Below are 27,016 nucleotides of genomic sequence, written 5' to 3'. Positions count from 1 at the left end.
GGAAGCTCCGCTTCCAGCGTAGAGCCCCTGTGACGGGGCACACAGCACTTCTTAACAGAGGAAGCAGGAGTATACAAACTCCAAGTGAACAGCCGTTCACGTGTCCCTGGTCTGAAGGGGACGACTTGACTTGAAAAGCGGTAGATCTAAGACTGAATGTATTTATAGGTTGGTACAGATTTGGCCTGCATACAAATCCTAAGTTCCCTATAGTTTGTGTCATACAAAAAGTATCTGTTGGCTCTGAGGCCACTTGGGTCACTATCCAGGGGAGTGACCGATGTAGCCATCCCGGAATAGTGGCAGGGTCACTATTCCATGTAACCCCGTTACATCCTCCCCCCTTAGATTCGATCTTATCGACCAATCAGAGCGAGGTTACGCCGGCGACTCACATTTCACTCGCAAAGTCGAAATCCATCGACAACGGCGCGAGCTCTGGCGCCTCGGCTCCCGGGCCTCACAGAGCAACTGGCGCGTCGCCGAGCAAGCCGCAGGGTCTCCACGTCGACTGGAAGCATGCCTCCAAGGCGCAGTGCGCGCAGTGCGAAAGCACCTCCGAAACCGCGGGCCGTAGGGCCGAAGACCAGGGCGGCCACGAGTCGCCCGCGCTGATGGAGGCCACGAAGGCGGCCGAGGAGGTGGTGCGCTCTCGTAGCAGCACGCCGGAGAGTGGCCGTCAGACCGGGGCTTGGAGCAAGTCTCCTGACGCCGCGCAAGGCAAAGAGGAGAGTCCTTGGGGCCATAAAAGCCCGACTCGCGACTGGGAAGCCGCCGTCTTTGACTGCACGATGGTCCAGTACTCCGGTGAGAGTTCACCCGACGACGAGAACGTCTCGGAGGGCAGCACGCACGCTGCCGAAGGCACGGAGCTGGCGGCAGGCGACATGACCAACGCCTCGGCCGACGCAAAGGCCTCGTCAGAGAAGGAGGCGGAGGACGCCGAGTCCGGCTCAGGCGACAGCAAGCCGTCGCACGACGAAGTCGCCATGGCCGACGCTGGGGTGGCCGAGAAGTCGCCGAACGACGCGGGCTCCAAGCCCAAGGAGGTGTTGGCATCCAAGCATCTGACGCTGGCACAAGGTCGTGAGCGTGCCCAAGCGTCGAAAGCGGCTGCCGCTGCGAAGGCCGCCGAGGCCAATGCGAAGAAGCTTTCAGCTTCCAGGTCGCCTCGCGGCTCCAGCTCCAAGCTGTTCATCGACTCGGAGTCTGAGGACGAGGAGGGTGCCGTCCACGAGCCCAAGGAGCTCTCCAACAACCTCGACGAGCAGCAGCAGCAATACCATGCTGCTAGCTCGGGTGCGGATGCCAGGCAGCCGACTGCCACGACTGCCATCGAGTCTTCTTCAGGCGGGGATGCCACGTACCCGCAGGGCTACTTCCCGCCCGAGCCTGGTACTGGTGCGCCAGCGCTGTTGGAGAAGCTCTCGGCTCCTCGTGGCCTTATCAGCGGGTACACCTCAAGGGGTTCCTATGAGCGTGCTCTTGTTGAGAAAGAGCCACTCTTTCTTGGGGACGTTGAAGTCGCCCGGTGTGTGCTACTAGCACCACACAAGCTCACACTGAAGGAGTTCACCACGCTTCGCAAGAAGCCGGAGGACAAGGGTGGACTCCATCCTGTGTGGGATTTCCACTGGGTCAAGCCGAATGACAACATGACCTGGAGCGAGGTGGAAGACCTCTTCTGGCGCTACGTCCAGCGCAAAGGGTATTCCGACCAAGAGTTCAAAGAACTCCGTGAGGATCGCACTCTGTCCGTAATCCTGGACGTGCGCGAGCTCCGCATCGAGTTCGCTCAACTCGTGAGCAAGCGCAAGCTCCACTCGAAGATGGACGAGCTGAAGCAAGAGGCGAGAGCCAAAGCTCGTGAAGAGCGTGGGCGTGGTGCGACTACGTCTGCTACCGTGCGGCGAAGAAGCCAAGGACTACTTACGAAGCTGCCGCTGCTTCTTGTCCCATATCGCAACAGCCTTCGGGCAGTCAGCCTGGAGCTGCTCAACGGACTCCCACGAGTTATCCGACTCAGGGTAACCCCTCCACTTCACGAGCAGCTGGCTCTTGCCATGGAGCCGCCGCTCCCGGACGACTCGTTCCACGTGGTAGTGGATCTGCCCATTACGATCAAGGAGGGCCGGCGGTGGCCTCGCACGGCCATGGCTACGAGCCTGAGGCGACGCAGCCGTATGCTGGGGCCCCGAGTCAGGTGGTGGCCCTGCAGCAAGAGGAGATATGTCTTCTCCGGGACCGTGTGTACGTCCTCGAGATCGCGCTTGGCGTCGGCCTTGGTGGCGAGGCTGCCGCTCGTACTGGTCAGCCTGGTGCCGTGGAGCGGCTCCGTGAGGATGTTGCCGCGCTTTATCAAGAAACTCGCAGTCTCCATGGCCGTGTGGATCGTCGAGCCGACCTGTCGTCTTACGACTCGCTGCGAAACCAGCTCGCTGGCCTTCGGGCCGAGCTTCATGGCCACGCGCCGTATCCGGAGCAGCAGCAGCCCCACTCGTATCAGGTCCAGTTTGGCCAGGGCTCGTACGGGGCCCCTGCGTATGCTGCTCCGATGTACGCCGCGCCGTCTTACGACCAGCGCGCGTATCAAGCGCCTTACCGCGACTCGACGCCGCGCTTCGAGGAGCTGCGCTCTTCTCCACCGGGCCACCCACCGCTTCCTGTGGGGCAGCCAGAGCCAGAGGGTCATGGTACCTCTTAAGACGACCCACGTAAAACGTCGGGTGAGTCGTCATCGACGTGGGAAAGTCTATGGTGTACGCCGCGCCATGCCGGCTGAGGACCGTAAAGGGTCCAATGAAGCGGTGCTTCAGCTTGTTGCTCTCGACCGAGCTAACAGTGTTTAGCGGTAGGTTTCTAGTATCTAGGAGAACTAAATCCCCAACCTTAAACACGTTCATGTTTCCTCTTCCATTTCGGTCAGAGTACTCCTTCTGTTTATCTTGGGCTTGCGCTATGGTGTCTCGCATATGTTCAGCCTGTCTTCAGCAAACGAGGACAGTTGCTTCCGCAAGGTGGCTGGACTCACGTCCGAGACTTGGGAGGAAAAGGTTTTCCGAGCCTCTCCCCCACTTAGAACCGAAGCCCCGGTACTGCCTCGTAATGTGAGCGGCACCTGAGGGTGGCGCAACCCGTTCAGGTAAAAGGGCATAAAGCCCGCCGATGCATGTACCGCATTGTTGAGTGCGAACTCAACCATGGGCAAGCGATCAGCCCAAGAGCGGGGCATCTCCGCGCAGATACTGCGGTGCGTGTCTTCGAGCACGCGATTGACGCGCTCCGTCTGGCCATCCGTCTGCGGGTGGTCCGCCGTCGACATCGACAGTCGTGTGCCGAGAAGGCGAAACAGCGTCTGCCAGAACGTAGCGGTGAACCGCGGGTCTCGATCAGAGACAATGGTCTCGGGCAGACCGTGGTGTCGGAAGACACAGTCCATGAACAGGCGAGCGACCTCGTCGCCAGTGACGGTGTCACGAACTGGAGCAAAGTGGACCATCTTGCTCAGACGGCACACGAAGGCAACAACACCAGTGTTGCCATGTCATCGGCGGAAGTCCGAAGACAAAGTCGAGACTCATCGACTTCCAGCAGTCTGCTGGGACCGGCAGGCTCTGCAATGGTGCCGAGGCGTGACCGGCAGGCTTCACGCGCTGGCACGTCTCGCACGTACCGACGTAGGTGGCGACCCACTTGTACATGTGACGCCACCAAAACATCTGCGAGACAGACGCGTACGTCTTCTCACGGCCGAGATGGCCACTGGATGGAGCGTCGTGCACCTCCATCAGGATGTCGTACTTGAGATCCTCGTCGTTGCGCACGACAATACGGGGAGGATCCTCGGGCTCGACTCTATAGTGGAGCAAACCGTCAGCCCACTCATAGCGGTGCAGCCTTGCACGTTGTCGGGGCGTGAGCCACTCGGCCTATGCTTCCGAGCCAGCGGCCAAGAACCGCACAAGAGGTTCGAGACTGGCATCGTCTCGGTACCCCGGCCTGATGCGATCATACAGATCCGTCGTGACCCGACTAATATGAGCAAGCTCGTAGTCGGGTCGGCGCGACAGCGCGTCGGTAAGCACGTTCAACTTGCCCGGCTTGTACTCGACACGGAAGTTGTATTCCGCGAAGAATGACAGCCAATGCACCATCCGCTGTGAGAGATGCGGCGTGTTGACGGCAGTCCGCAAGGACGCGTGGTCTGTATAAACGACAAAGGGCGTCGAGCCCAGGAGGTGCACTCGGAACTTGACAAGAGCGTACTTCATGGCAAGTAGCTCCTTGTCGTGGACTGGATAGTTCCGTTCGGCTGCCTTGAGCTGCCTGGACTGGAACAAGATGACCCGTTCGCGGCCTTCATCGTCGGCCTGCAATAGCGCACAGCCAATTGCGTAGTCAGACGCATCACAGACTACGCTGAAAGGCTTCGTCTCGTCCGGCAATGCCAGGACTGGCGCGTGCTGTAAGCTCGCTTTGATGTCGTTAAAAGCATCTTGATGGCGACGCTCCCAGCGCCAGTCGACATCCTTCTTCAGGAGATCCGACAAGGGCCGTGCCAGCTTGGCGTAGCCTGCACTATACTTGTGCAGGTAGTTGGCGGCCCAACCACTGTCGTAGGTCCTTCTGCGACCGAGGTGGCGGCCAAGCCGCGATGGTTTTCACCTTCTCCGGGTCCGGCCGGACCCCGGCGCTGCTGACGAAGCAGCCCAGGACCTTGATCTCCTCAGCTGCGAACACACACTTGTCTATGTTGGCGTACAGCTTGTTCGCCCGCATGACTTCGAACACACGTCGAAGGTGCTGGAGATGCACCTCCATGGCCGTCTGGCCTGCCTCGGCACGGCTGTGGACGAAGATGTCGTCAAAGTACGTCTGTGTGAACGCACGCAAAGGTCGGAACAGTTGTGTGACCAAGCGATTGAACGTTGCCGGGGCGTTAGAAAGCCCCTGAGGCATGACCAGCCACTCCCAGAGCATACCGCTCGGCGTGCTCACAGCCGTAAGTGGGATGTCGCTCTCGGGCATCAGGATCTGGTAGTATCTGTCCACCAGGTCCAGCGCGCTATACAGCGTGCAGCCGGCCATGTTGTTGAGCAACACGTCCTTGCGCGGGATCGATGTCTGCGCAGGCACTGTCGCGCTGTTCAGCTTGTTATAAGCCTGAACCAGACGCCACTTTCCGTTCGGTTTGCGAACACAGAAGGTAGGCGTCGAGTGCGGGGACTTCAACTCCCGCACCATGCCTGCCTTCGCCTTGGCGGCAAAGAAGGCATCAATGACTTCACACTGCTCCCGGGGAAGAGGCCATTGCCTCGTGACACAGTACTTCGTGCCCGGCACGAGATCGATCTCGTGCCTGATTCCCCTGTCCGGAGGGAGATTGGACGGTAGATCCTTGGACACCACGTCCTCAAACTCCTTCACCAAGGGGTACACCGGGTCCCGGGGGTTCTTAAGAATCTCAGAGCCCATGCGCGACGCGCGCTGTCTCTGGAACTCCTCCAGGACTGCCTGGTCCATGACCGAGGACGAGTTCAACTCGGCCGACGTGGACTCCGGTCGGAGGAGAACCAACTCTGCGATCTCCCGGGCCTTTAGCTCGGCCAAGAAGTCCTCCATGGCGAGCTCCTCAAGGTTCAGCAACTCTGAAACCTCGGGCAGAGCTGTAAGCTCGACAGCTCCTGTCTTGACCCGACTACCGGTCACGCCGTCGAAGATGTGATAACACTTTCTGCGGCTGGAGCCTTGGCTGGAGACTCGGAGTCTCTGGCGACTGGCGTCGTCGGCCACACAACTAGGCCCGGCTTACGACGTGACCGTCGGGTGTCTTCGTCTCGAGGCGCCGCCTTGACGGCACCACCGATCTTCTCGATCTCGTGCGGAACTACGTTACCCGCCTTGTTCTTGAGCGGAACTTGGTTACCCGCCTTGCTGGGTGGAACTATGTTACCCACCTCGCCGTGTGGAACTTGGTTACCCACACCAGGAGCGCTTCCAGCGACTCCCGCATCAGTTATGGTCTGAGTGACCTCCTGTGGAACTATGTTACCCACATCGGAAGCGCTTGTAGTGCCTTCCTCATCAGTTACGGTCTGAGTGACCTCGCGTGGAACTTGGTTACCCACCCCAACGCTAGCGGCGCCTTCTCCAGCTGCCCTTGCTGCCTGCGGTACTTCGTTACGCGCGTGTGGACCTACGTTACCCACCTGGTAGGTGCTGTCCGGCACCTCCACTCTCAGGCCTTGTCCGGCCCAGTCGGAGTCGTCGTCAGTCTCGACGGACCCCAAGAACTCATTAGACGCTGCTGCGCCCTGGCGGCCCTCGCGGGCGCCCCAGCTGCTGCCAGAGGTGGGAACATGACTCACCAAAGCTCTGTCAGAGCGTGGGGGACGGCTGGTCCCGATGGGCTTGCCGCGCCAGTCGATCCAAGGCTCGTGTTTCTCCGGCCACGGCATGCCAAGGATCAAGTCGTACTTGTCCATGTCTAGGACCAAGAACGACTCCGTGCTGTCGAAGTCCTCGAACTTGACAGTGAGGTCCATGTGGACCCGAGGTACTTCTACCACCGTACCGTCGGCCAGTCTTACCGAGACCAGCCCGTTGCCTTTGCTGCCTCGTAGCGCATCGGCGTACTTGTCGCGATTGCTTGCGACAGTCTGGCGGCGCGCAAAGTTCTTGGACGCCCCAGAGTCGATCAAGATTCTCAGGGGATGACCGTATCCCGGTACACTCGCGTGCGCCCACCGCTGCCCTTCTCCGCTTCGAGAGTACAGAGACTCTCAGGGGCTAAGTCCCCCACCCGCACGCCCCTCATGAAGACTTAGTGTTTCCCCAGTAGGGCGCCCCGCCCCTACTGGTGTCCGGCGTTCCCCTGGTTCCTGGGGCGCGGCTTCTGCCAGCGACCCCTAGAGCCAAAGGGCTTCGAAGAGAACTTCTTCTTCAGTCCTCCCGCGGGACAAGCACGTTTCATGGGAACCGGCCCGTTGATCGCTCCATTGCCGGAGTTACCATTAGGCGCACCGCCAGAGGCAGGGTTGCTCTGCCATACCGTGGCGGGGGTACGAGCCTGCTTGTGGCTGTACTCCTCCTGGAGGGCGATCTGAATCGCCTCCTCCATAGTGTTTGCTTGCACGCGGAACAGTTGCGTGCGGGCAGGACCGACACGCAGACCGTCCATGAACACGGTCACCTTGATGTGTTCAGGCAGGGGGTTCCCCACCAAAGAGGCAGTGAGCACTCGCATCTCCTGGATGTACTCATGCAGCTCGCGCCTTCCTTGTTTGCAGGCGAGGAAGCGCGAACGCTGGCGGTACTCGTAGTTTGCCGGAAGAAACGCGGCCTGCAGCTGCTCGCACAGCTGGGACCATGATGCGAAGCATCCAGGCATCGTCGCTTCACGCGTATACGCCCAACTCTTAGCGCGACCACTAAGGTTGGAGAGCGCAAAGGCGACACGGAGTCGCTCGTCCGAGACGAGAGCCGCGTCCATCGCGAGCTCAACCTCTCGAACCCAGAAGTGAAGGTTTTCTCCTTCCTTCCCTTCGAAGGGGTGAACCTTCAGCCGCAGGGGCTTCGGTTGCACCGGCTTCGGCGCGGCCGCAGTGGCCTGCAGCCCTTGAACGTGGGCGATGAGCCCTCGCTCGTAGGTGTCGAACGCGTTGATACGCTCAACCTGCTCAGCCGGCGTCGCCGCCGCTAAGCTACGCAGGGCATCTGTCCCAAAGATGCCTGCCATCTTACGAACGGACTCGTACTGCGAGTCATTCAGATGGGGAAACTCCGTACGATCCATCTTGACTCACTCGATGAGACCACAGAGGATTCAGGTAGTCCAATCTACCCGCGTAGGCGTAGGATTGACTACAAGTGCTATCAAGTGTGACGGGGCACACAGCACTTCTTAACAGAGGAAGCAGGAGTATACAAACTCCAAGTGAACAGCCGTTCACGTGTCCCTGGTCTGAAGGGGACGACTTGACTTGAAAAGCGGTAGATCTAAGACTGAATGTATTTATAGGTTGGTACAGATTTGGCCTGCATACAAATCCTAAGTTCCCTATAGTTTGTGTCATACAAAATGTATCTGTTGGCTCTGAGGCCACTTGGGTCACTATCCAGGGGAGTGACCGATGTAGCCATCCCGGAATAGTGACAGGGGCACTATTCCATGTAACCCCGTTACAGCCCCAGTAGGAGATTAAGGAGTTTGGGTTTTGCCGTGAAGGGCTCGAGAAGATTCACCTTGACGGCAAGATGGACAACGAAGAACTGAGCAGCAGCTACCGTAGTATATGTTCGAGAACGAGGGTCGGGGAGCCTGGCGGGGGCTGTGCTACCGCAGGAGTTCGAGGCGCCGCTAGCCTGTTGGGCAGCTCGATCAGTTTGCAAGTTTCCGCCATCCAAGCAAGCACCCACCTCACCTCACCCTGTATTACTACACTATAGTTTAGATAGAGTTTCAACATATCCCCTGCGGGGATCACATTAAAGGCCTACACCGCGGCCTACCCTGCAATGATATCGACCGGTTGCCCCCATTACGAGTGAGTACCAAGGATGTAATGATCTGCACGTGCAAGAGCAGAACACAACCACATCATCAGTTGAGTCCGCACGCAGAGAGCCTAAATCGTCGTCTGCATACTCACCGGTTGCGCAAGATCCTGCTCCGGCACGCCTCAGCCAACCACTTCATGTTTAGGATCGAGCGCCATGAGGGTGCCCTCGGGTAGATGGATAGCAGCAAACAGACAAAGACATCAATTCAGTTTCCATTTTACTCGCAACACAACAAGCACAACCAGAACCTTACACTTGGTAGCACTTGCGAAGCCGACGCGCGCTTCAGTCCAGTTCCGGTTCCAGTTCCAGTGCCGCCACGCGTCGCCGGTGTGCACGCCGTCCAGCCTAGTCCGTCCCGCGTTGCCGTTGCGCACGCCGTCTTCCTCGCATCCGTTCTTCGGTGTGCTGCACCTGTACCTCTCGCCGTTCAACTTCTCCGGGTGCGCCGCGTGCGTGACCTTGTCCGCAGCCTCGTCCGCTCGTCGCCGACGGGGCCTCCATTTTCGCCGAGCTCGCTCCTTTTCTTTCTGGGGGAGGAGTGGCGACGCACATTGTCACACTTCACTTCGTGTCGACATCTCATTGGTGCATTTAGCCCAATCACTTCCGCGTGTCCATACGCGGCACCCACCTCGATCTTCCGCTTGTCGCCTCGGCTGTCACTTGCAAACAGTGCGCAGCCGAGTGTAACATCTGCGTCGGTGGCCGTTACGAGTTTAGTAGTAGGAGTCTTTGTGCTCCGAGGCGGGCTCGAGCTAGCGCCGGACGGAATTGCACCAGTTGCTTCCTTCGGGGCACTGGAGCAAGTGGTTGGTACTTGTCGGAAGCAGATCTCCAGGTCGAGCGTCTGTGACTTCGTTGGGGGACATTGTCGGAAGCAGCGCTCCAGGGAGTGCCTGCGACTTCAAACTTTGATTGATTTGGCTGAGGAGCTTGCGCGCCCCAGCCATCTATTGACGACGTGGCTAGCGTAGGCGCAAACATGAATGAAGCAGCGATGCAGCACGCGGACAGCGTGCAGCAGATGTTCGCCTCGCTCGTGGCGATGATGCGCGAGCAACAGCAGTTCATGGCGCAGACAGCGGAGCTGTAGCGCCAGATGGCGGCGACACTGCAACTGCAACAGCAGCAGCAGCAACCACCGTCGCCCGACTCTACTTCTCAAGACACGCGCGAGTACCGTGCCGAGGGCATCTCCATGCCGAAGTTCTCCGGCACCAAGGACGACGACGTCGCGGACTACCTCTTCAGTGCCAAACTGTACTTTGAGTCGAAGAACATCAAGTACGGCGCCGACTCACCGCAGCAACGCCCCCTGTCACTCTTGGTGGCGAACTTGAAGGGGCCAGCAGCAGCGTGGTACCGCGAGTACGTCTCCCACGACGGGAACTTCCTGCACTTGGTCTCGCAGTTCGAGGAGCTGCTGACCAGCGAGTTCATGACCCCCGATCGCCAAGAGCACCTGCGCGACCAGCTCCTACGCCTACGCCAGAACAACTTCGCCTGCCTCGAAGATTATGTGTCGGCCTTCCGGCACATCATCTGCAAGGTAGAGGACATGAGCGATATCGACAAGGTCATGCATTTTCAGAAGGGGTTGGTCGTAGAGATCAGGCAAGAGGTCAGGCTGCGCCAGTTCCGAAACACGACGGACGCGATTTCATTTGCACTGATGTACGACCGAACGCACGCTGTAGGATCGCGTCGAACCCATGCGAACCGCGGAGGTCAAGGTGGCCAACGCTTTCAACAGTCGTTACATCGCATCGAGGAGCCGACACCGATGGAGATTGGAAGCTCGCGCTTCGTTTCTCGCGACGAGTGTCTGCGCAGTAATGTGTGCTTCTACTGCAAGGAACCCGGGCATCGCCTGGCCACGTGTCCAAAGAGGCCAGCGCGCAACAACCCCCGGGGTGTATCTCGTCCTCCACAAGGGCGCGGGTCCTTCCGCGCTAACCAGGGCTCGTTCCGCCGCATTGTCGAAGACGACGTATCCGACGAAGACGAAGACGACGTATCCGACGAAGACGAAGACGACTACGTACACAGCCGTGACGACCACGTCGAGGTCATTGACAGCTTGCAGTTAAACATGGTGTCCATCGCCACCGAGCCGTCACCCAATCGTGAACTGTTGCGATTCGAGGGGGCGATGAACGGGTGGGCAGTGCGAATCTTGATCGACAGCGGTGCAGAGCGCAACATTGTGCGCCCTGGCCTCGCCCAAAACTGTGTTGAGTCCACCAAGGTCACGGCGGAGCGCTTTGACGGTACGACAACGCCGGCCCGTACGGCGCAACAATGTTTGGAGACTATCAGCTTTGCTGGCAGAGACTTCAACGGAGTTTCCCTCATTGAGTGGGAAGTGTCGACAAATCAAGACGTGATCCTCGGGCTTCCATGGCTGGTGCAGTTCAACCCGGTTATCGCATGGCAAACCGGAGTGATGCGGTTCCCCAACAAGCGCTTAGTGCATGATTTAGTTCGGTGAACGACAGTCTCGAGGTAGCGGGACCGTCAGTGGCTTCAGTGGAAGTGAAACCTGAGTTCCTTAAGCACCCCCTGCCCCCGGATCTGCGGCAGCAGCTTGACGCTCGTGTAAAGGCAGGCTACTTCAGTATGCATTTGGGGCCAAGCTCGATAACAGCACTAGAATGTCAGCCATTGCCACGCATCTTTGACAACGAAGGCGATGACGACACGGAGGCATCGTCGTCGTGTGTCCTCTCGGCGGCAGAGTTTGAGACAAAGGTGAGTACGCCGAACTGTATAATGTCACGGTGAAGACGTCGCCCAAGGTGAAGTCCGTGCCGTCGCAGCTTCAAGCAGTACTTGACGAGTTCGCAGATGTCTTTCCGTCAGAGTTGCCGCCTGGATTACCACCGAGCCGCTCAATCGAGCACGAAGTGGTCTTGAAGCCAGGTGCGACGCCCAGCAACCGCGCCCCCTTCCGTCTCTCGAAGGTTGAGCAGGAGGCATTGGACATATTTGTGGCAGAGCTGCTGAAGAAGAACTGTATCGAAGTGTCGGACTCTCCATGGGTATCAAACATCTTTGGCGTGCCCAAAAAGGATCCCGCGACTGGCAAATTCCCATCACGCTTGGAGTGGCTACATTCGAACAATCCGCACATGCCCATTCGATGGGTCATTGACTATCGCTTGGTGAATGCGGCCTCAGAGGTTGCCAAGATACCGCTGCCGCACATCGAGCAGCTCTTTGATCGGAAGGTGGGAGCAGTGATCTTCTCGATTCTCGACCTCGCCAGTGGATACCACCAGATGCGTATGTCTCCGACGTCCAAGCAGTACACGGCATTCAGGACAAACCATGATATATATCATTGGAACGTGGCGCCTATCGGCCTGGCCGGCATGCCGGGCACGTGGACGCGCCTGATGCGCAAGCTGCTGAGCCATCTACTGTTCGCGGTCGTTTATCTGGACGGCATCTGCATCTTCTCGCGGTCGATGGCCGATCACGTCGAGCACTTACGGCAAGTCTGTGAAATCCTTCGGGCTCACAAGCTTTACGCTCGTCCGGACAAGTGCGACTTCGGTCAAGCTTCGGTCGACTTCCTTGGCCACACCATCTCAGCTGATGGCTTGCACGTGGACGCTCGCAAGACTCGAGCCATCGCCGAGTGGACAGAGCCTAGCAACATCAAGGATCTACAGCGCTTCTTGGGCCTCGCCGGATATTATCGTGGCTTCATTCATCAGTTTGCGACACTGGTACTTCCGCTGAGCTCTTTGGTCAAGAAAAATGTGGCGTGGGTATGGGATGACGGTCAGCGCCAGGCTCTCAATGCCATCAAGCTTGCGCTCCAGCACGCACCGGTACTACGTCTGCCAGACTTCGACAAGCCGTTCATTGTGACAACGGATGCTAGTCACGCGTGCATTGGTGGGGTCCTCTCTCAGCTGCATGGCGGCAATGATCTCCCCGTGGCATTTTTTAGCAAGAAGCTTGGTCCGCATGAGCTGAACTGGCCTGTTCACGAGAAGGAACTCTTTGCGATCAAACAAGCACTCACCCGTTGGCGCCATTACCTCCATGGAGTCTCGTTTGAAGTGTACACGGACAACTCGGCGTGTAAGTGGTTTCTACAGCATCCCCGCCTGTCTGGTCGCCTGGCTCGCTGGCTGGACTTTTTTGCGTCCTTCCAGTTCACGCTGCATCATCGTCCAGGCGCTTTGAATGTCGTCGCCGACGCGTTATCGCGCCCCCCTGATGTTTCTTCAAGTCCGGGGGAGGAACCGGAGGCTGGTGAAACCGAACCCGAGCCGCTGGCAGTGTGTACGGCGTGTTTGACGTCGCCGACATGCACGAATATTCGCGACGCGGCATCGCGTCGTACCAAGGCTACGGAGAAGCTCCAAAGCATACCGACTCGCGATCAAGCCGTGATGCTTGCCGTCAAGCAGCCAGCCGCAAGGGCACATGGTGTAGGCACGGCACAGTGGCGTATGAGATTGAACGCAGCATCGATGGAGGACAGCACGGTGATAAGCTCACTCCAACTGGATAACCAAACGATGCGGGCGTTTCAGAAGGCATACAGCAAAGATTCAGTCTACAAGCCGCTGTGGAAGTCCGGTCGCCCGTCGGAAGAGTACGAAATCAATCGCGGGGTGATCTATTTGAAGAGCAACGATAGCCTACGCCGCCTCTGTGTGCCAAACAACCGGAAACTTCGGCTCGATGTCAACAACGCGCATGATGCGGCGATCATGGCGCACCCAGGCATCCGTCGCACTCAGCTTGCTGCGGCACAGTGGTACTTCTGGTCGAGTATGGATCTGGACATCAAAGCCTACGTTCAGAGGTGTGAGTCCTGCATGAGGTACAAGTCAAGCACCGGACGAAGAGCAGGAAAGCTTCAGCCGATCCCGTTGCCCGCTGCGTGTTGGGATGTTGTCTCGACTGACTTCATCACGCATTTGCCTGTGTCCTACGGCTTTGATGCGATCATGGTCGTGGTGGACAAGTTGTCAAAGCGTCCAGTCTACATCCCGACGCACACCACGGCGACTGCGGAAGACATTGCGAAGCTGTTCTTCAACAACGTCATCCGGTACTATGGTATCCCATCGACCATCATCTCCGACCGGGACCCGAAGTTCACGTCGAAGTTCTGGAAAGCACTGGTACAGCTGATGAAGATCAGGACAGCGATGACGACTGCCCACCGAGCGCAGGCCGATGGCCAAACTGAGCGTCAGAATCGGACTCTCGAGGACTCGTTGCGATGCTCTGTTTCGTACCATGGCAACGACTGGAATGAGCACCTGCCCATGATTGGTGTCCAGCTCGTCGAAGCTGTCGCCCTTCTTCGTCGACACCGGTCGTCACCCTAAGAACCCATTGGGTAGTGTGGAGAGCGATCAGCCGGTGGCGAGGTCTCGTGTGGAGTACGCGTCACGATTTGTTCAGCATCGTCAAGAGGTGATCGAACGTGCTCGAAAGAATCTGTTGGATGCGCAAGAGGCTCAAAAGAAGTTCTACGACCGGCGTCGTGCAACAAACCCATTCAAGGTCGGTGATCTAGCCTTGCTGTCGACGCAGGACCTGAACATCTCGCACGCCACCGCGGAAACGACGCTTCGCTCACGGAAGTTCATCCCGCGCTTCATCGGTCCGTACCCGATCCTGGAACTTCACGGCAACGTCGCGCTGCTGGATCTACCGGCCAACTTGAAGCACATCAGCCCACGCTTCAACATCGACAAGCTCAAGGTATACAACAGAAACCCTGATCGCTTCGTCGGCCGTGTGATCCCGAAGTCGACTCCCGTGATTTTCGACGACGCTGGCGAGCCACTACACGTTGTCGAAGCTCTGATCAAGAAGCGCATCTTCAACCGCCAACCTGAGTACTTGGTCAAGTGGCACGGGCTCCCTCACCATGGGAACACGTGGGAACGCGAGCGCGACATCAAACACGTCAGCCACTGGCAAGCGCTGCTAAAAGATCTTCGCCAACGCAATCGAGTGGCACGGGCCTAGTGGAATTCTCTTGAACAGAGTTTTCACGGTACTGTTCCTTACATAAAGGGTCTACGGTACTACCAACTTCAACTTCGGCGACTTCAACGTTTAAGGTGCCGGGACTCGCTCAAATCGGGGGGAGTGTAATGATCTGCACGTGCAAGAGCAGAAAACAACCACATCATCAGTTGAGTCCGCACGCAGAGAGCCCAAGTCGTCGTCTGCATACTCACCGGTTGCGCAAGCTCCTGCTCCGGCACGCCTCAGCCAGCCACTTCATGTTTAGGACCGAACGCCATGAGGGCGCCCTCGGGTAGATGGATAGCAGCAAACAGACAAAGACATCAATTCAGTTTCCATTTTGCTCGCAACACAACAAGCACAACCAGAACCTTACAAAGGAGATGCCCTATCATATGGATACCGTGCGTGCAGCACGTTATTCACATTCGTGAATGCCATCACAACACGCAACGCCTTTAGAGTGGAGACGATGCTTGCAAGTTGATGCAGCGAGCTCGAAGGAAGTTGTCTGTACTCGAAAGTCCGATCATAATACTCGGTACTCGGAAATCAGCGAATTGTAAGGACGATCCGAAATAAGTAGTGTTCCTTTGGCGGTATTGCAGCACATAAACTTCAACTAACGGGGTTCAACTCGGTAGAACTTCACCAAGTTGAAGCCGTTAGGTTGTTGTAGCACGAGACGTTTCTGCCACGGTTGGTGGGCCTTCGTGCGTCTTCTCGGAAAGTCGCCAAGTTGGCGACACCGAGTTGCAGCGGCTAGGCAAGCGATTCGCCCAACTTCAGTTTGCAAAAGGTGGGCAAGCTCATTTCCCGCCCGTTTTGCTGTGTTTCGGAGACATGGACGATTTCCTCATGCGTCCATCTCACCGGCCTAAGGGGGGCAAAATGAATATATTTTGCCTCGACTTGAATTCGAGGGCGTGGCGAGCGGCCCCAATGCCTTGATTTGCGAGTCCGCGCTGGAATGGTGGCGAGGCTAGATCATTCGCTTGGCGAGGTCCCTCGTTGATCTGGCTGATTGCACTGGATACTCTTCGAAACACCGCGACATCCACCGGCTCAGTAGTTTGATCGCGAGGCCATCCGCTTTTCCAGCGAGCAGAGCGCTGGCACCTCCGCTTCTCAAGGAGTGTGTCGAGTAGTTGGACTCGGGTACTCCAGCCTTTCGTGCCGTTCGCTTGATCGCTGTTGCTACTGTTTTCGTGTCGAGCTCCGCGCATAGATACTTGTGTTGGACAGCATTCAGGTCACGACGCGCTCGGAGAATGTGTTTTAAGGCTCGGACCGGGCATAGTGATCGATCGCCAGATTGGTGCATGGTGCGCCATGATCCCCGCCCGTACTGGTCGTTCTTGGCTCCTCGTAGGCCGATTGTGGTTGCGCTTGCGCTTGACGCGGTGGCTTGGTTACCATTCGAGTCAGCGAAGAAAACATCTTTGGTCTGGAGACAATAGAATGATCGCCGCTTGCCGATGGCGAGATATTCAGATCTCCTCAACAGAAAGGAATACCCGATAAGGACGCTGCCCCTCAAAAGGCGATCCCTCGGCTGTGTGAAGTTGAGAGAGCGCCGCAGCAGACGGAGGAATGCGGGCGTAACGGGTTGTTTCTTGCGGACTGGGTCGGACATCCTCTTGATGCCTTGGAGCAGGATGGTCATTTGGGGCGACCGACGAAGCTGCAGGCCACAATAGCGACGGTGATACCAGATGACGCTGGACAACTTCGACTGGATCGTGTTGTGCTGGTTGCCGCGGCGTGCAATGTTTCCACCATATTTCCAGAGATAAATTGCGAAATAAATCAGCTTGTTGGAACTTGCCCGACCGGAGTCTGGTAGCCAGGTGTGCCAGCCCATCAGTTTACAGAGGCGGCGCCATTGCTTCCAGTTTGCGTTGTATTTCATGTTTGACGATCTTGCCGGGGCGTGGCTGCACAGAATCGCTCCCACACGCTTGAGAGATTGTCGAAGGGAGGTACGACGTTCACCTGCGTCCACGCACAAGGAAGATCAGACCACGTTGCCCATAATGGATGAGATTCAGTCCACGCCCGTGACCCCGCATCCGCCATTGTGTTAAGCTTGCCAGGAATGTGGATGGCAGTGAAGAATAGGCCATACTTGAGCTCAACCATAGAGATCAGTCGATTGTAGAGCTGCGCCGTAGGGTGGCGGCTGTACCGACGACTCGCCCACGAAACAGCGCTCATATTGTCGATGTGAAACTGGACGTGGGTGGCTGTGTCGGAGATGCATTCTGCCAGTGCGGTCCCCACAAGAGTGCGGCGAGCACAGCACTCTGAAGTTCGCGTACGTTGATCGAATTCTGGTACGACCCACTCTGGAGCTCTGCGCATTCTTCGCCACTGTATTGCAGTCGGATATACTCACGCCGGCTGGTGTCCAAAGCACACAGACCTGTGTTGGAAGCATCCATCTCCACGATTATGCCCGGGGGCGTAGTTGCAGCAAACTGTGATACTGGAATCCCATTAAACCGGTCTTGGTTGAGCATGACCGCTCTGAACCACCGCAAATCTTCGATGGTATCGGTGTCAAGGGCGCGGGCTCCGTAAGGCAGCATTGCCACGGTTGCCGTGTGAGCCCTCTGGTAAAAGGCCCTAGCGGATGGAAAGCACGAGGCCACGTGGCGAAACACACCGAGAAGCTTCTGGAGGTCGGATTTGGAGGCACGTCCGGCATTGAGAACTTGGTCGACTTTGGTGGTAGCCCTCTGTAGTTTTTCCGCTGGGATGGATACGGTGCCGTCGGCGGCGTCCCACATTAAGCCAGGCGCAACATTCTTGGAGCGCCACGGGGTAAACTTCCGGTCATTGATTGCTGTCGGCCCTAAGACAGTGGCCATTGCTTTTCGTAACGCAACATTGGCATCGTGGCATCTTCCACCCTCATCAATCTCAACACACGTGTGATCATCACACCATACATTCCCACGAAAGGAGGACGCATTGTGGGTCGAGGAGTCCGACGGGCGCGAACCCTCATAAATATCATTGATGGCAGACCCCGCTAAAGAGTAAAAGGCTGGCGACCCACACCAGCCAAAGCCACAGGCCAAATCGATGACTACGTAGTCGTCGATGGCAAAAGCAAACATGTGCACGGCATCGTCGTGGACAGGCACGTGACGAAAGGCACCGGAGACGTCTCCGAGCATCAATAACACGTCAGCATCAGGCTAGGCCGTGCGTAAATCGTGGATCCGGCGCGCAATATCGCGGGGAGGGTTGTAGGAGACTGGCGGGAAGTTGGAGCGATCCGTAAAGTCGTTCACCGATGCCCCATCAGGATATGAGTAGTCGTTAATCATCCGTGTCTCGTTGCCGGCCTTGTCAACCACTCCAACCGGGCTGAGGAATATCTCAGACCACAAGTCGAGCACACTCGCGTTGAGTACGAGATAGCGGCCATCTCGCTGACCCTTCCTGATGTGTTTGAGGACTTCGGCAGCATGAACAATGGCGCTCTTGTGATTGGAGGGCCGAATTACTTGCCGATCCGGCTTCGTCATCGTCCAACGTGGACGTACTCCTTCCCTGACAACGCCATTCCACTGGCAAAATAGGTATGGGTTTGCTGCTGACTTGTTGGACAACTCATACAAGGCTTTGTTGGGCCTACCATCCTCCTTGGTCTGCCCGCGTATCAGACGCACGAACATGGGCAGCGACAGATTTGACCGATACGCCAACATGGTGAGGAACTCGACGGAGTCTGTATCAATCTTGGCGTCCACATGACTGGTAGGAGGGGGTGTCAACCCCAGTGCGGATGCATATTCGGCCAGGTTGGAGAGTCTGTCCCGCTCGGAAATATCAGCGTGGCGATGTAGTAGATGCAAAGTACTTGATAGATCTCGAACATCTCGAGTCCTTGTACACGAGCGCGGTTTTTCACGAACATCAATACTTGATGCAGCTTGATCTGCACAAGCGGGCACAGCACGCAAACACGGGGCACCACTGACATCACTGGAACAGCAGATGATAGTCATTGTTGCGACTGTTCTGCTAGTCCTTTGTACTTTTCGGTGATGTAGGCTTTCACGATTTCAGGAAGGAGCTTGGGTTGAAAGTGCGCGCGCTTGCTGTCAAAGCAGTTCCCATTCCCGTCGCCGGGGCAGCCGACGACCGAGATTGCCTTCATACACAGGCGCTTGTCAGCTTGACGCGGTAGTGCAGATAGCACGGCAGCTGGGATCGATGACGTGCGGGGCTGTCTGTAGACACGGCGGGTGTCATCCTGACCGTGGCGGGCCCGCGGATGGGCATGCTCGAGCTCGCGCTGAGCTCGTCGGACCTGTTCCAGTTCCAATAGATCCTCGTCCTTTCGAGTAAACTCTTGCTTACCGATACTCCGGGCCGCGTCAACGTCGCGCGAGACAATCATACTCCGAAACTTGCTAAACTTGCTCGTGATCCAGAACGCCATAAGCTTCCAGCCGACACTGTCGGAGTCGGACAGGCCTTGGTAAGAGTCGATAAAGCTGATCGCATCGTCAACAAGGTTCACAACCGTCTGAGTGTAAAAGCGCTCAGCAAATTCGCGAAGGGACCGCAATGATCTGCTGACATCGGTGCGCGACCTTGCCGTTTGAGCTGGGCGCAGCGTGTTGCGTTCCGAGAAGTCCGTAAAGCTGACAGTCGAATCATGGGCATTTACGCGAGTCATCAAGTCTGCCGGATGGCAGTGCATCAGTGAGAGTCCATGGACGCCAAATCCAAAGTCGAGTAGGCCATGGCACACGGGTGGCACGGCGAGGAAGGGGGCGTGGACTCGTTGCTGCATACGTTCGAAAATGTAGTTGCACGACTTACCTCGAAATCGCGGGTGTAAAATTGTCCGGCTTACGCGCTGCTGGGTCGCTGATGGTCGAAACGCACCCCGACTGGGCTCATTGTCATCGTCGTTTGAGCTAGGCTCGTCGTCCTCGGTACCATAACCAACTCCATAGTAAAGAAGATCGTCGTGTGCCGATGCACCATCCCGTTCCGGGGCTCTTGATCGCTTACCAAGCATACGATTCTGATTGCGGAACGCCTGGATATCATCATCCGTTGCCTTGCTTGTGATACTCAGTAGGTCATCAGGCATGTGAGATGACATGGGTCGCTGTGGTGCAGCTCCGGAGTCTGATCGATCGGCACGTGGCAGTTGCGGGTCGTTGTAAATGGCTAGAGCGTTCTTTTTGCGCTGACCCATGAGGCAATCGAGAACGTGCTGCCGTCGTACTTGCACCGTTGCCAGATCGTGGGGGCGGATGAGAGGCACGATTATCTCGCCCCAACTTGAAGGGCGTACGTTATCGGGTCGGCCTTGATGATGCGAAGGGGTTCACACAGTGGTACCGTAGTAACTTCCTGCCCGACTTGCACGCTGAGCGATCGGCCGGCGGCCAACATCTCGTAGCGGATCACGACTCCATATGCCCACTGGCCTGTTGAAGGACCGCTGGGTTGAACGAACGCGACGGGTTGTCCCACGTAATCTCCGGGCCAGAGTTCAGCCTCGGCGGCATCGACGACGCGGAGGTCTATCGCAGCGACTGGGAGCTGGAGTTCGTGGCCATCCTTCCCGGCATCAGGGCCCACAACGCGCACCGTCGCGCTATCTCCTTCAACGTGGAGCACCCGAACGTAGCAGAACTCGGTGAGCGTAGGAGCGTGAGCGGGGCCAATGAAGGCGAGCGAGTTGGCGGAAACGGCATACGGGGACATGGTCGCTGGCGTAGATGCAATGGCTGGAGACTAAAGGCGCGGGCTGCTCGAAGAGAAGTCGACTGAAGGGACACGTTGGAAACCGCTGAAAAGCTATTTCAGCACCTCAAGGAAGAATTCAAAGTGAGATCTAGACTGCGGCATTCGCCGGCTCCCCACTAATAGCTACATCAGCCTTAGGTTCTTACCGCCTATCGGAAAACTAGTCATCCTCACGGACTGACCCTCACAGCAGTTGGGATACACCTCGGCGAGGGTACGGCGGAGCCACCCGCCCCCAACATCTACGAGCAGTTCCGCGTTATTGCTCGGATGCGCCAATTCGTCGTTGACTGGGAGCTCAAGGTGCAAGAGTTTGAGCAAGCGGCGGGGGTTGAGCTTGCCGCCCCGATCAAGTCGGCTATATTTGCGGACGCGCTGCCGAGAGTGGCGGCCACTCATGCTCAGTTGGCTGGGTGCCCGGCCTTTCGTGCCATTCGCCGAGCTCGCGGGTAGGCTGGTGCTGGAGGACGACAACGCGCGAGAGAGGCAGGGGCGCAATAGGAACCCGCCGCGCGCGCCGCATGAAATGGGGGTTGCCCAGTTCTACCCTCTTCCGTTCGAGGGCTACCGCGAGAGGGACATCCTAGATGTGGAGCGCCGCGAAGCGCATGGGTCGCGTCGCGAACGGAAGCGGGGACGTCAAGAAGACCAGCGCCACTACCAGTCGCGCACCCCATTCCAGCGCTCGCAGAGTATCCACCCCGAAGGAAGACGGCGTAGTCCGTCTCGAGGACGATCGGTGTTGTCGCAGGGAGCTGCGGACCGCCGTTATCGGGCGGTGCGATCGCGAAGCTCTGCGCGTCGCGAACAACCAGCCTTTGGCTTCCCTCCGCAGAAGCAGCAGCGGGGTCTCTCCTTCGAGAGATACCTGAGTTCACGGCTGTAGGAGCTGTGGCAGCGTGGGTGTGTTCAGCTGCGTGTGCTTGTCTAGCGTTTGTTGTGCTGTTTGCCAGGTCTCCCGTCGTATTCCGTTGAGTCATCCCGTTTCAGTCGAAGACCAAAGGGAGGGGGCCGTCCGAGGCGACTGATCTCGTGCAGAACGCGGCAAGCAGCAAGCAAGAAGGTGGCGAAAAAGAAGGACAAGACGGTGGGCTGCCGCAGACAAGTGAGATTCAAACCACATGAATGGATTTTATGGAGATGTTCACCGGTTAACCAGCATTTTCATCGATGCGTCTTCCTTCGTTCTTCTTCTCTGTTATTTGTCAAAGCAGTCGTCTCCGCCGCTAGGTCCAACGAAAAGTGACGACGCTGGAAGCGCAGGTACGAAGAGCCCCCTTTGACGCCGATTCTTACGGCTACGGAGCGAGAAGTTGGGCGACATTTGCATTTGCACCATAGGCTGGGTTCAACGGCACAAGCACGCTCTCTTGCTGCGGGATGATCTCGTGTACCGTGTATCGCTGGAAGTGCGGCTCTAGTAAAAGGCGAAAGATTGATGCGGACGGCCGGGGCTGCAGCTACAACAACATACAAAGGATCGACCGAGACGCTTCTGGGATCGAACGAACCTGCTCTTGTTTCCTCGCCCAAGCCGCACGGAATGATCACAATGCGTTGGACCTCTATTCGAGTCCGGCGCAATGTATGGGATTCTTGACGCTAGTTGATCGTAGATGCAGCACCATTTTGCCGGAGAACTTGGTGCTGACTAACTAAGTGAGGAGGCTCCATGCCATCCGACCGCCGGCGCCAAACCGCAAATTGCTGCTGATCGATCGAGCACCTGCCCAGGCCGCAGTCGAGAACTTAATAAGCACTTCGGCACCGCAACTTGCGGTGATAAATCCGCAAGGCACGAACAGTTGAGTTCAAACGACATGAAATGCATTTTCGTCCGCATGAGCTGTCTTCGATACAAGTTCGACAAAGCGCGGCTACATTATCGACGTGTTTTCCTTCTACGTGCGCAGAAGATGCCGCCTTTGCTGGGTCCAGTGGAAGCTGTCTTCTTGCAGCGACTCTGGGGGGAGTTGGGTCTTGTAAGTAGCTCTTATCACAGCTAGTCTTCGTGTACTGTAGTACGAACGGACATCGACAGCGGCGCTTGCTTGACGTCGTCGACAACTGCTGCTACGAAATACGAAAAAGTGAGAAACGAGCGCTCTCTACAGCACGAAGTATTTGTTGCGCTCTTCCTCGCTAGCAGCCGACGACGTCGCGCCCCGGTTGTCTTGGGTGCCAGGATACCAGTGAGAACCCTCCACGCTGTTGTTACCTGACCGGCGGTTTGTCAACCCATCTTCGCTCGTCTTGCGACTGCGGTGCGAGTTCCGGTTACCGTAGCGGTACCACGACGTGGTGCCAGCTGGACGATTGCCGTCGCCAACGTCATGTACCACGCGCGAGCTCAAATTCTTGGTGAACTGTTGCAATGCCAACGCGCTGTCCTGCATTTGCTTGGGTTCTACGGCAGCGGCACCGATCGTGTCAGTGTTTCGGCGTGGCGCGGTTCCACGACGGCGGCTCTTGGTCATCGACACCATGTCGGGCTTCTCAACAGGGACGGCCTCCTCCTCCTCCTCGGGCTTCTCAACCTTGTGAACCATCTCGTAGAAGAGACCGCCCTTCTGCACCAGAGCATCGTAGCGGCCCTCTTCCGCAACACGTCCAGCGTTCAGCACCAAAATCTGGTCAGCGTTCAGGGCCGTGGACAAGCGGTGCGTCACCGAGATAATCGTCATGTTCATCTTGCTCGAGAGACGCTCCAACGTTGACACAATTGACGCCTCAGTCTCCGGGTCCAAGGCACTAGTGGCTTCATCGAGAAGAAGAATACTGGGACGACGGCACAGAGCACGAGCCAAACAGATACGCTGGGCCTGACCACCACTGAGATTGCACGTGGCGTGCTGACCCACAACCGTCTCGAATCCGTCCTTGAGGTTGGCAATAAAGTGGCACTCTGCAAGACGCGCAGCCTCTTCGCAGTCCGCATTGGAAGCGTTGATGTTACCGTAGCGAATGTTGTCGAAGATAGTACCATTGAGGATGCCTCCATCCTGGAACACGACGGCGGTCTGGTCCATGAACGACTTCTTGGAGAAGTTGAAAATGTCGTGGCCATCCAGACGGATGCAGCCGCCGTCGGCGTCCTGGAACTGCATCAGACACGCAAGCAGCGTACTCTTACCACAACCAGAGGGGCCAACCACGCACGTGTACGAGCCGCGCGGGATGGTGGCAGTGAGCTCATTCAGGATGTAGTTCTCCGAGGCCTTATCGTACTTGAACACGAGCTTCTCCACGCGGAGGTCCTGCTCCATCTTGGGGAGTGGTGGCATGTCCTTGTCCCCGTCCTCCTCGTTGCTGGACGATCCCAGGCCCACAATAATGTCGTCGACACGCTGCAGACTACTGGCATTACCGATAGCCACACGCATGAAGCCACCCAGCACCGTCACAGGGTTCGAAACACGACTCAGCAACGTGATGAAGCCGAAAAACTCGCCCGAAGACAGCTCCTTGTGCCACACCTTCATCGCCAGCGACGCCGTCATGATAGCCACAAAAATGTACATGGCCGACTCAATGTAAATCTGCACAATGCTCGACCAAAAATCCTTCGAGAACTGACTCTTGCTCAGCGCCGAGCACGTCTTCTTGAAGCGCGTCATCAGCGGGTCCTGAATGGCGTACGCGCGCACAACCTTCTCGCAACCCACGGCGTTCTGGAACTCGGCGGCGACGTACGCGTTCCGAGAGCCGAACTCCTTCGAGCGCTGCGCTGCGAAACCCTGCGGGCCACTGGAGAGCAGCACGGCCGTAAACCCGAACGACATGACTCCGATGCTGACGTCCATGTACAAGGCGTAACCAAAACCGAACACGACAGCCACGAGCGGGTTCAACAGGTTCCAGAAGACGGCCTGCCACAGCGAGTTCACGCGGGCCACATCACTGGAGAACAGGTTGTTCAGGTCACCCTCGGACCGCTCGGCGAAGAACTGCGTGTCCTGGCGCAGGATGATGTTGAGCAGCGCCGACTGCATGGACTCCGTGGCCTTGGAAATCATCTTGGACTGGAAGTAGCCGACCGCGTAGTCGCCCAGTACGAAGGGCACACACAGGGCCAGCACGCCCACGACGCCGAACTTGAGCGTGGACTCGTTCGGGTTGCCCGAGTCGAGCGTGTCGAAGGCGTCCGAGAGCTTGGCCAGGAAGATGGCGAGCGCCGGACTCACGGACGCGTTGATGCAGACCACGAAGAAGCAGAAGATGAGGTCGGCCATCTGGTTGGACCAGTGCCACAGCGTACTGCGCACCACGTCCATGATGCCGTAGGCCAGCGTGGACGAGGACGCGTCGATGTCGCGCAGGTGCGACAGGAACTCGGTGGCCGAGAGGTTGGGCGGGCGGTAGTGCAGCGCGCGCTCGAGGAAGTTCATGAGCTCGTCGCGCGTCATGTCGCCCTCGTCGCGGCCGCAGATGATGACGAGGTCCGTCTCCATCATCTCGATGGACATGGCCGAGATGCCCGGGATGCGGGCCAGCGAGGCCCGGAGCGACTCGATGCTCACGCGGATGTGGTCGCCGTTGGTGCGGAACTTGTGCAGCTTCTTGGAGAAGGTGCGCGCGCGCGGCTTGAGGATCAGGCGCAGCGCCACGATGGTCAGGTAGCCGAGGCACAGCCAGTACTCCTTCTCGCCCATGACGAAGCGCGCGCCGAGGATCACGACCATGGCCAGCAGACACAGCAGGTCGGCGATGTTCGAGTGCGAGCGGAAGAGCGCGAGCCGCAGCCCGAGCACGCGGATGACCATGTCGATGAAGTAGCAGAGCATGAGCCCTGCCGAGAAGAGGCGCGAGGCCTTGGCCGCCACCTCGTCGTGGAACGTGGCCTTCTGCGTGAACGAGATGGTCAGCACCTGCACGAAGAAGTCCAGGAACAGCGCGAACGTCTCCGAGTAGTGCCACTTGCGCGAGTCGATCACGCGCAGGTAGAACAGGCGGTGGCCGTTACCCGGCGCGCTGGTCGCGCCCTTGATGGTGCGCGGGTCCGACGCGTCCGGCAGCGGGCCGCCGATCTTGACGAAGCCGCCGCTGCTGTCGGGCGGCACGCGCTCGAAGTCTGTGGCCTCGCTGCTCATGTCCAGCGCGGAGTGGACGGGGGTCTGCGTGGGCTCGAAGGCGGCGGCCTTGCGCTGCATGCACTGGCGGCCGGGAGGTCAAGCAAGTGGCCCGTGAGCGAGAGAGCGAGAGAGAGCAAGACGAATGCAGGAATGCCTCGACGCCCTATCAGGTCCGCTCACTTGCGCCTCGTATGGGAACTGACTTATGCAGGAAATTTTAGCCGCCAAACGCGAGGTTTCCTAACTTGTCAGGTTTTAGGTAATTCAGGGGCAATTCGGCACCACATGGCGAAACCGTCACGAACTGGATCTTCCCTGACTCGATTTGTGGACCCAAATTCGGCGCTCGACTGGGCTTCAGCTGCAGGAACTAGCCGAGCGCCGCCGCTACGCGGCGGGGATTTTTAGTTAGTTGGCGCTTCACTCGCTATGCTCGCTCCGCTATTGGAGCAGACTGTCTACGCTTCGCTACGGCAGTGGCGGACCCGTTCCGCTCGCCTCGTCGGCTCGCTGCACTACTCTCAATGTCAGGTTAGTACTACAGAGGCTGGTGCGGGGCCGCAGGACCCGCAATATCGTATGAGGGTCGCCTTCGGCGACGGGGCCGCCTTCGCTGCGCTCGGCAGCTACTCGTACTTAGTAGGATCCGTACTTAGTGAATAAGCGTGACGATTTTGTGACGGACGGACAGCGCGTCTTTCTGATTGATTCTTTAGATGATTTAAAGGCCAAGGATCGCTGCAGCAGCGCTTTACTGGAAAGAAACTCGTTGCAACCTGCTAGTAGTATTTTTTTCAGGTCGTTGAGGCTTGCTAGTACTGTACAGCCAACGCTTATGTGAGTGTAAGCAATTTCGACTCAATCGATCTCCCCGTCGCCATGCACTCAAGTCATAGAGCCGCGACCACCTTGGTAACGCACGCCGTGCACAACTACTTCGAAGTACAAAGTAGCTGCTTAATGAATACCATCCACAACTTGCAGCGGATGGCCGCTCGTTCGAACGGCATGCAGCGCTAGCCAAGGTGTCGAGGGTGAGCGCGGGCGCCAGCACCCCGAAATTGGGCTCTAAATTTTGAAAATGGGTCTCCCCCGTCTATGCGCCCGTTAACATGTCAGGTTTGCACCCATGTTGTGGGGCCGCTAGTGGGGGCCTGGTCTCTGCGGGCTCCACTGGGAAGTTCATGCCATTGTTGTGCGGGATCGTTGCCGGCAACACCACGCAAGAAGTGCTGGCACCGCTTTGCCGAGCAGCAGCGGCTTGGGAGGCGGCAAGAGAGCGCGAATATCCGCCCAGGGTCGATCGCTCGCGGGGTCGCCGGCCGCCAGCAGCCTGTCGCCGACTGCTCACAAAGGGGTCCGGAACGGGCTGCTCCGCTTCTTGCAGCAGCAACGGCGCCATTGCTCTGCCGTTTGCACTCTGCGCATTGCGCGACGCCCTTTGAGGACGACCCGTGGGCGCAATTAAGATAACGCAGGGAATAGCCTCGCGGCTGGAGGACGTGAGCAACGGCTCGAGGGGCGAGTTTGGCTCCAGCAACATTGTTTTCCGCCGACGCACTACGGTATACTACGTAGCG

The 27,016-nt window shown here is 57.8% G+C and overlaps 7 protein-coding genes across 7 annotated transcripts; 2 read left to right on the top strand and 5 right to left on the bottom strand.

Annotated features, from left to right (window-relative positions):
* Positions 1-8,540: 8,540 nt before the first annotated feature.
* On the bottom strand, positions 8,541-9,636 carry PHYSODRAFT_328592 (hypothetical protein; the record flags this gene model as incomplete). The annotated part of the gene is made up of 4 exons (XM_009524910.1): positions 8,541-8,569; positions 8,816-9,092; positions 9,170-9,461; positions 9,527-9,636. 4 exons carry the CDS (start codon positions 9,634-9,636, stop codon positions 8,541-8,543), a joined length of 708 nt encoding a protein of 235 aa, XP_009523205.1.
* A 127-nt stretch (positions 9,637-9,763) lies between these two features.
* PHYSODRAFT_383918 (hypothetical protein) lies at positions 9,764-10,933 on the top strand (the record flags this gene model as incomplete). Its single annotated transcript, XM_009524909.1, has 4 exons — positions 9,764-9,937; positions 10,040-10,258; positions 10,319-10,478; positions 10,593-10,933. Coding segments are annotated over 4 exons (894 nt in total), but the record flags the coding sequence as incomplete, so codon positions are not given.
* A 4,626-nt stretch (positions 10,934-15,559) lies between these two features.
* On the bottom strand, positions 15,560-16,441 carry PHYSODRAFT_492958 (hypothetical protein; the record flags this gene model as incomplete). The annotated part of the gene is made up of 1 exon (XM_009524908.1): positions 15,560-16,441. One exon carries the CDS (start codon positions 16,439-16,441, stop codon positions 15,560-15,562), a length of 882 nt encoding a protein of 293 aa, XP_009523203.1.
* A 2,160-nt stretch (positions 16,442-18,601) lies between these two features.
* PHYSODRAFT_391499 (hypothetical protein) lies at positions 18,602-18,808 on the bottom strand (the record flags this gene model as incomplete). Its single annotated transcript, XM_009524907.1, has 1 exon — positions 18,602-18,808. A coding segment is annotated over one exon (207 nt), but the record flags the coding sequence as incomplete, so codon positions are not given.
* A 99-nt stretch (positions 18,809-18,907) lies between these two features.
* On the bottom strand, positions 18,908-20,304 carry PHYSODRAFT_419527 (hypothetical protein; the record flags this gene model as incomplete). The annotated part of the gene is made up of 2 exons (XM_009524906.1): positions 18,908-19,920; positions 19,944-20,304. Coding segments are annotated over 2 exons (1,374 nt in total), but the record flags the coding sequence as incomplete, so codon positions are not given.
* Positions 20,305-20,637: 333 nt separating this feature from the next.
* PHYSODRAFT_285435 (hypothetical protein) lies at positions 20,638-21,298 on the top strand. Its single transcript, XM_009524905.1, has one exon. The coding sequence runs from the start codon at positions 20,762-20,764 to the stop codon at positions 21,248-21,250; it is 489 nt and encodes a 162-aa protein (XP_009523200.1). The 5' UTR covers positions 20,638-20,761; the 3' UTR covers positions 21,251-21,298.
* Positions 21,299-22,384: 1,086 nt separating this feature from the next.
* PHYSODRAFT_558865 (half transporter ABCB family) lies at positions 22,385-25,514 on the bottom strand (the record flags this gene model as incomplete). The annotated part of the gene is made up of 1 exon (XM_009524904.1): positions 22,385-25,514. The coding sequence occupies one exon, from the start codon at positions 25,512-25,514 to the stop codon at positions 22,473-22,475; it is 3,042 nt and encodes a 1,013-aa protein (XP_009523199.1). The 3' UTR covers positions 22,385-22,472.
* Between the last annotated feature and the right edge of the window lie 1,502 nt (positions 25,515-27,016).

The sequence above is a fragment of the Phytophthora sojae genome, assembly GCF_000149755.1.
Source record: "Phytophthora sojae unplaced genomic scaffold PHYSOscaffold_3, whole genome shotgun sequence".
NCBI classification, from domain to species: Eukaryota; Oomycota; class Peronosporomycetes; order Peronosporales; family Peronosporaceae; genus Phytophthora; species Phytophthora sojae.
This window is presented reverse-complemented; position numbering and strand designations above follow the sequence as displayed.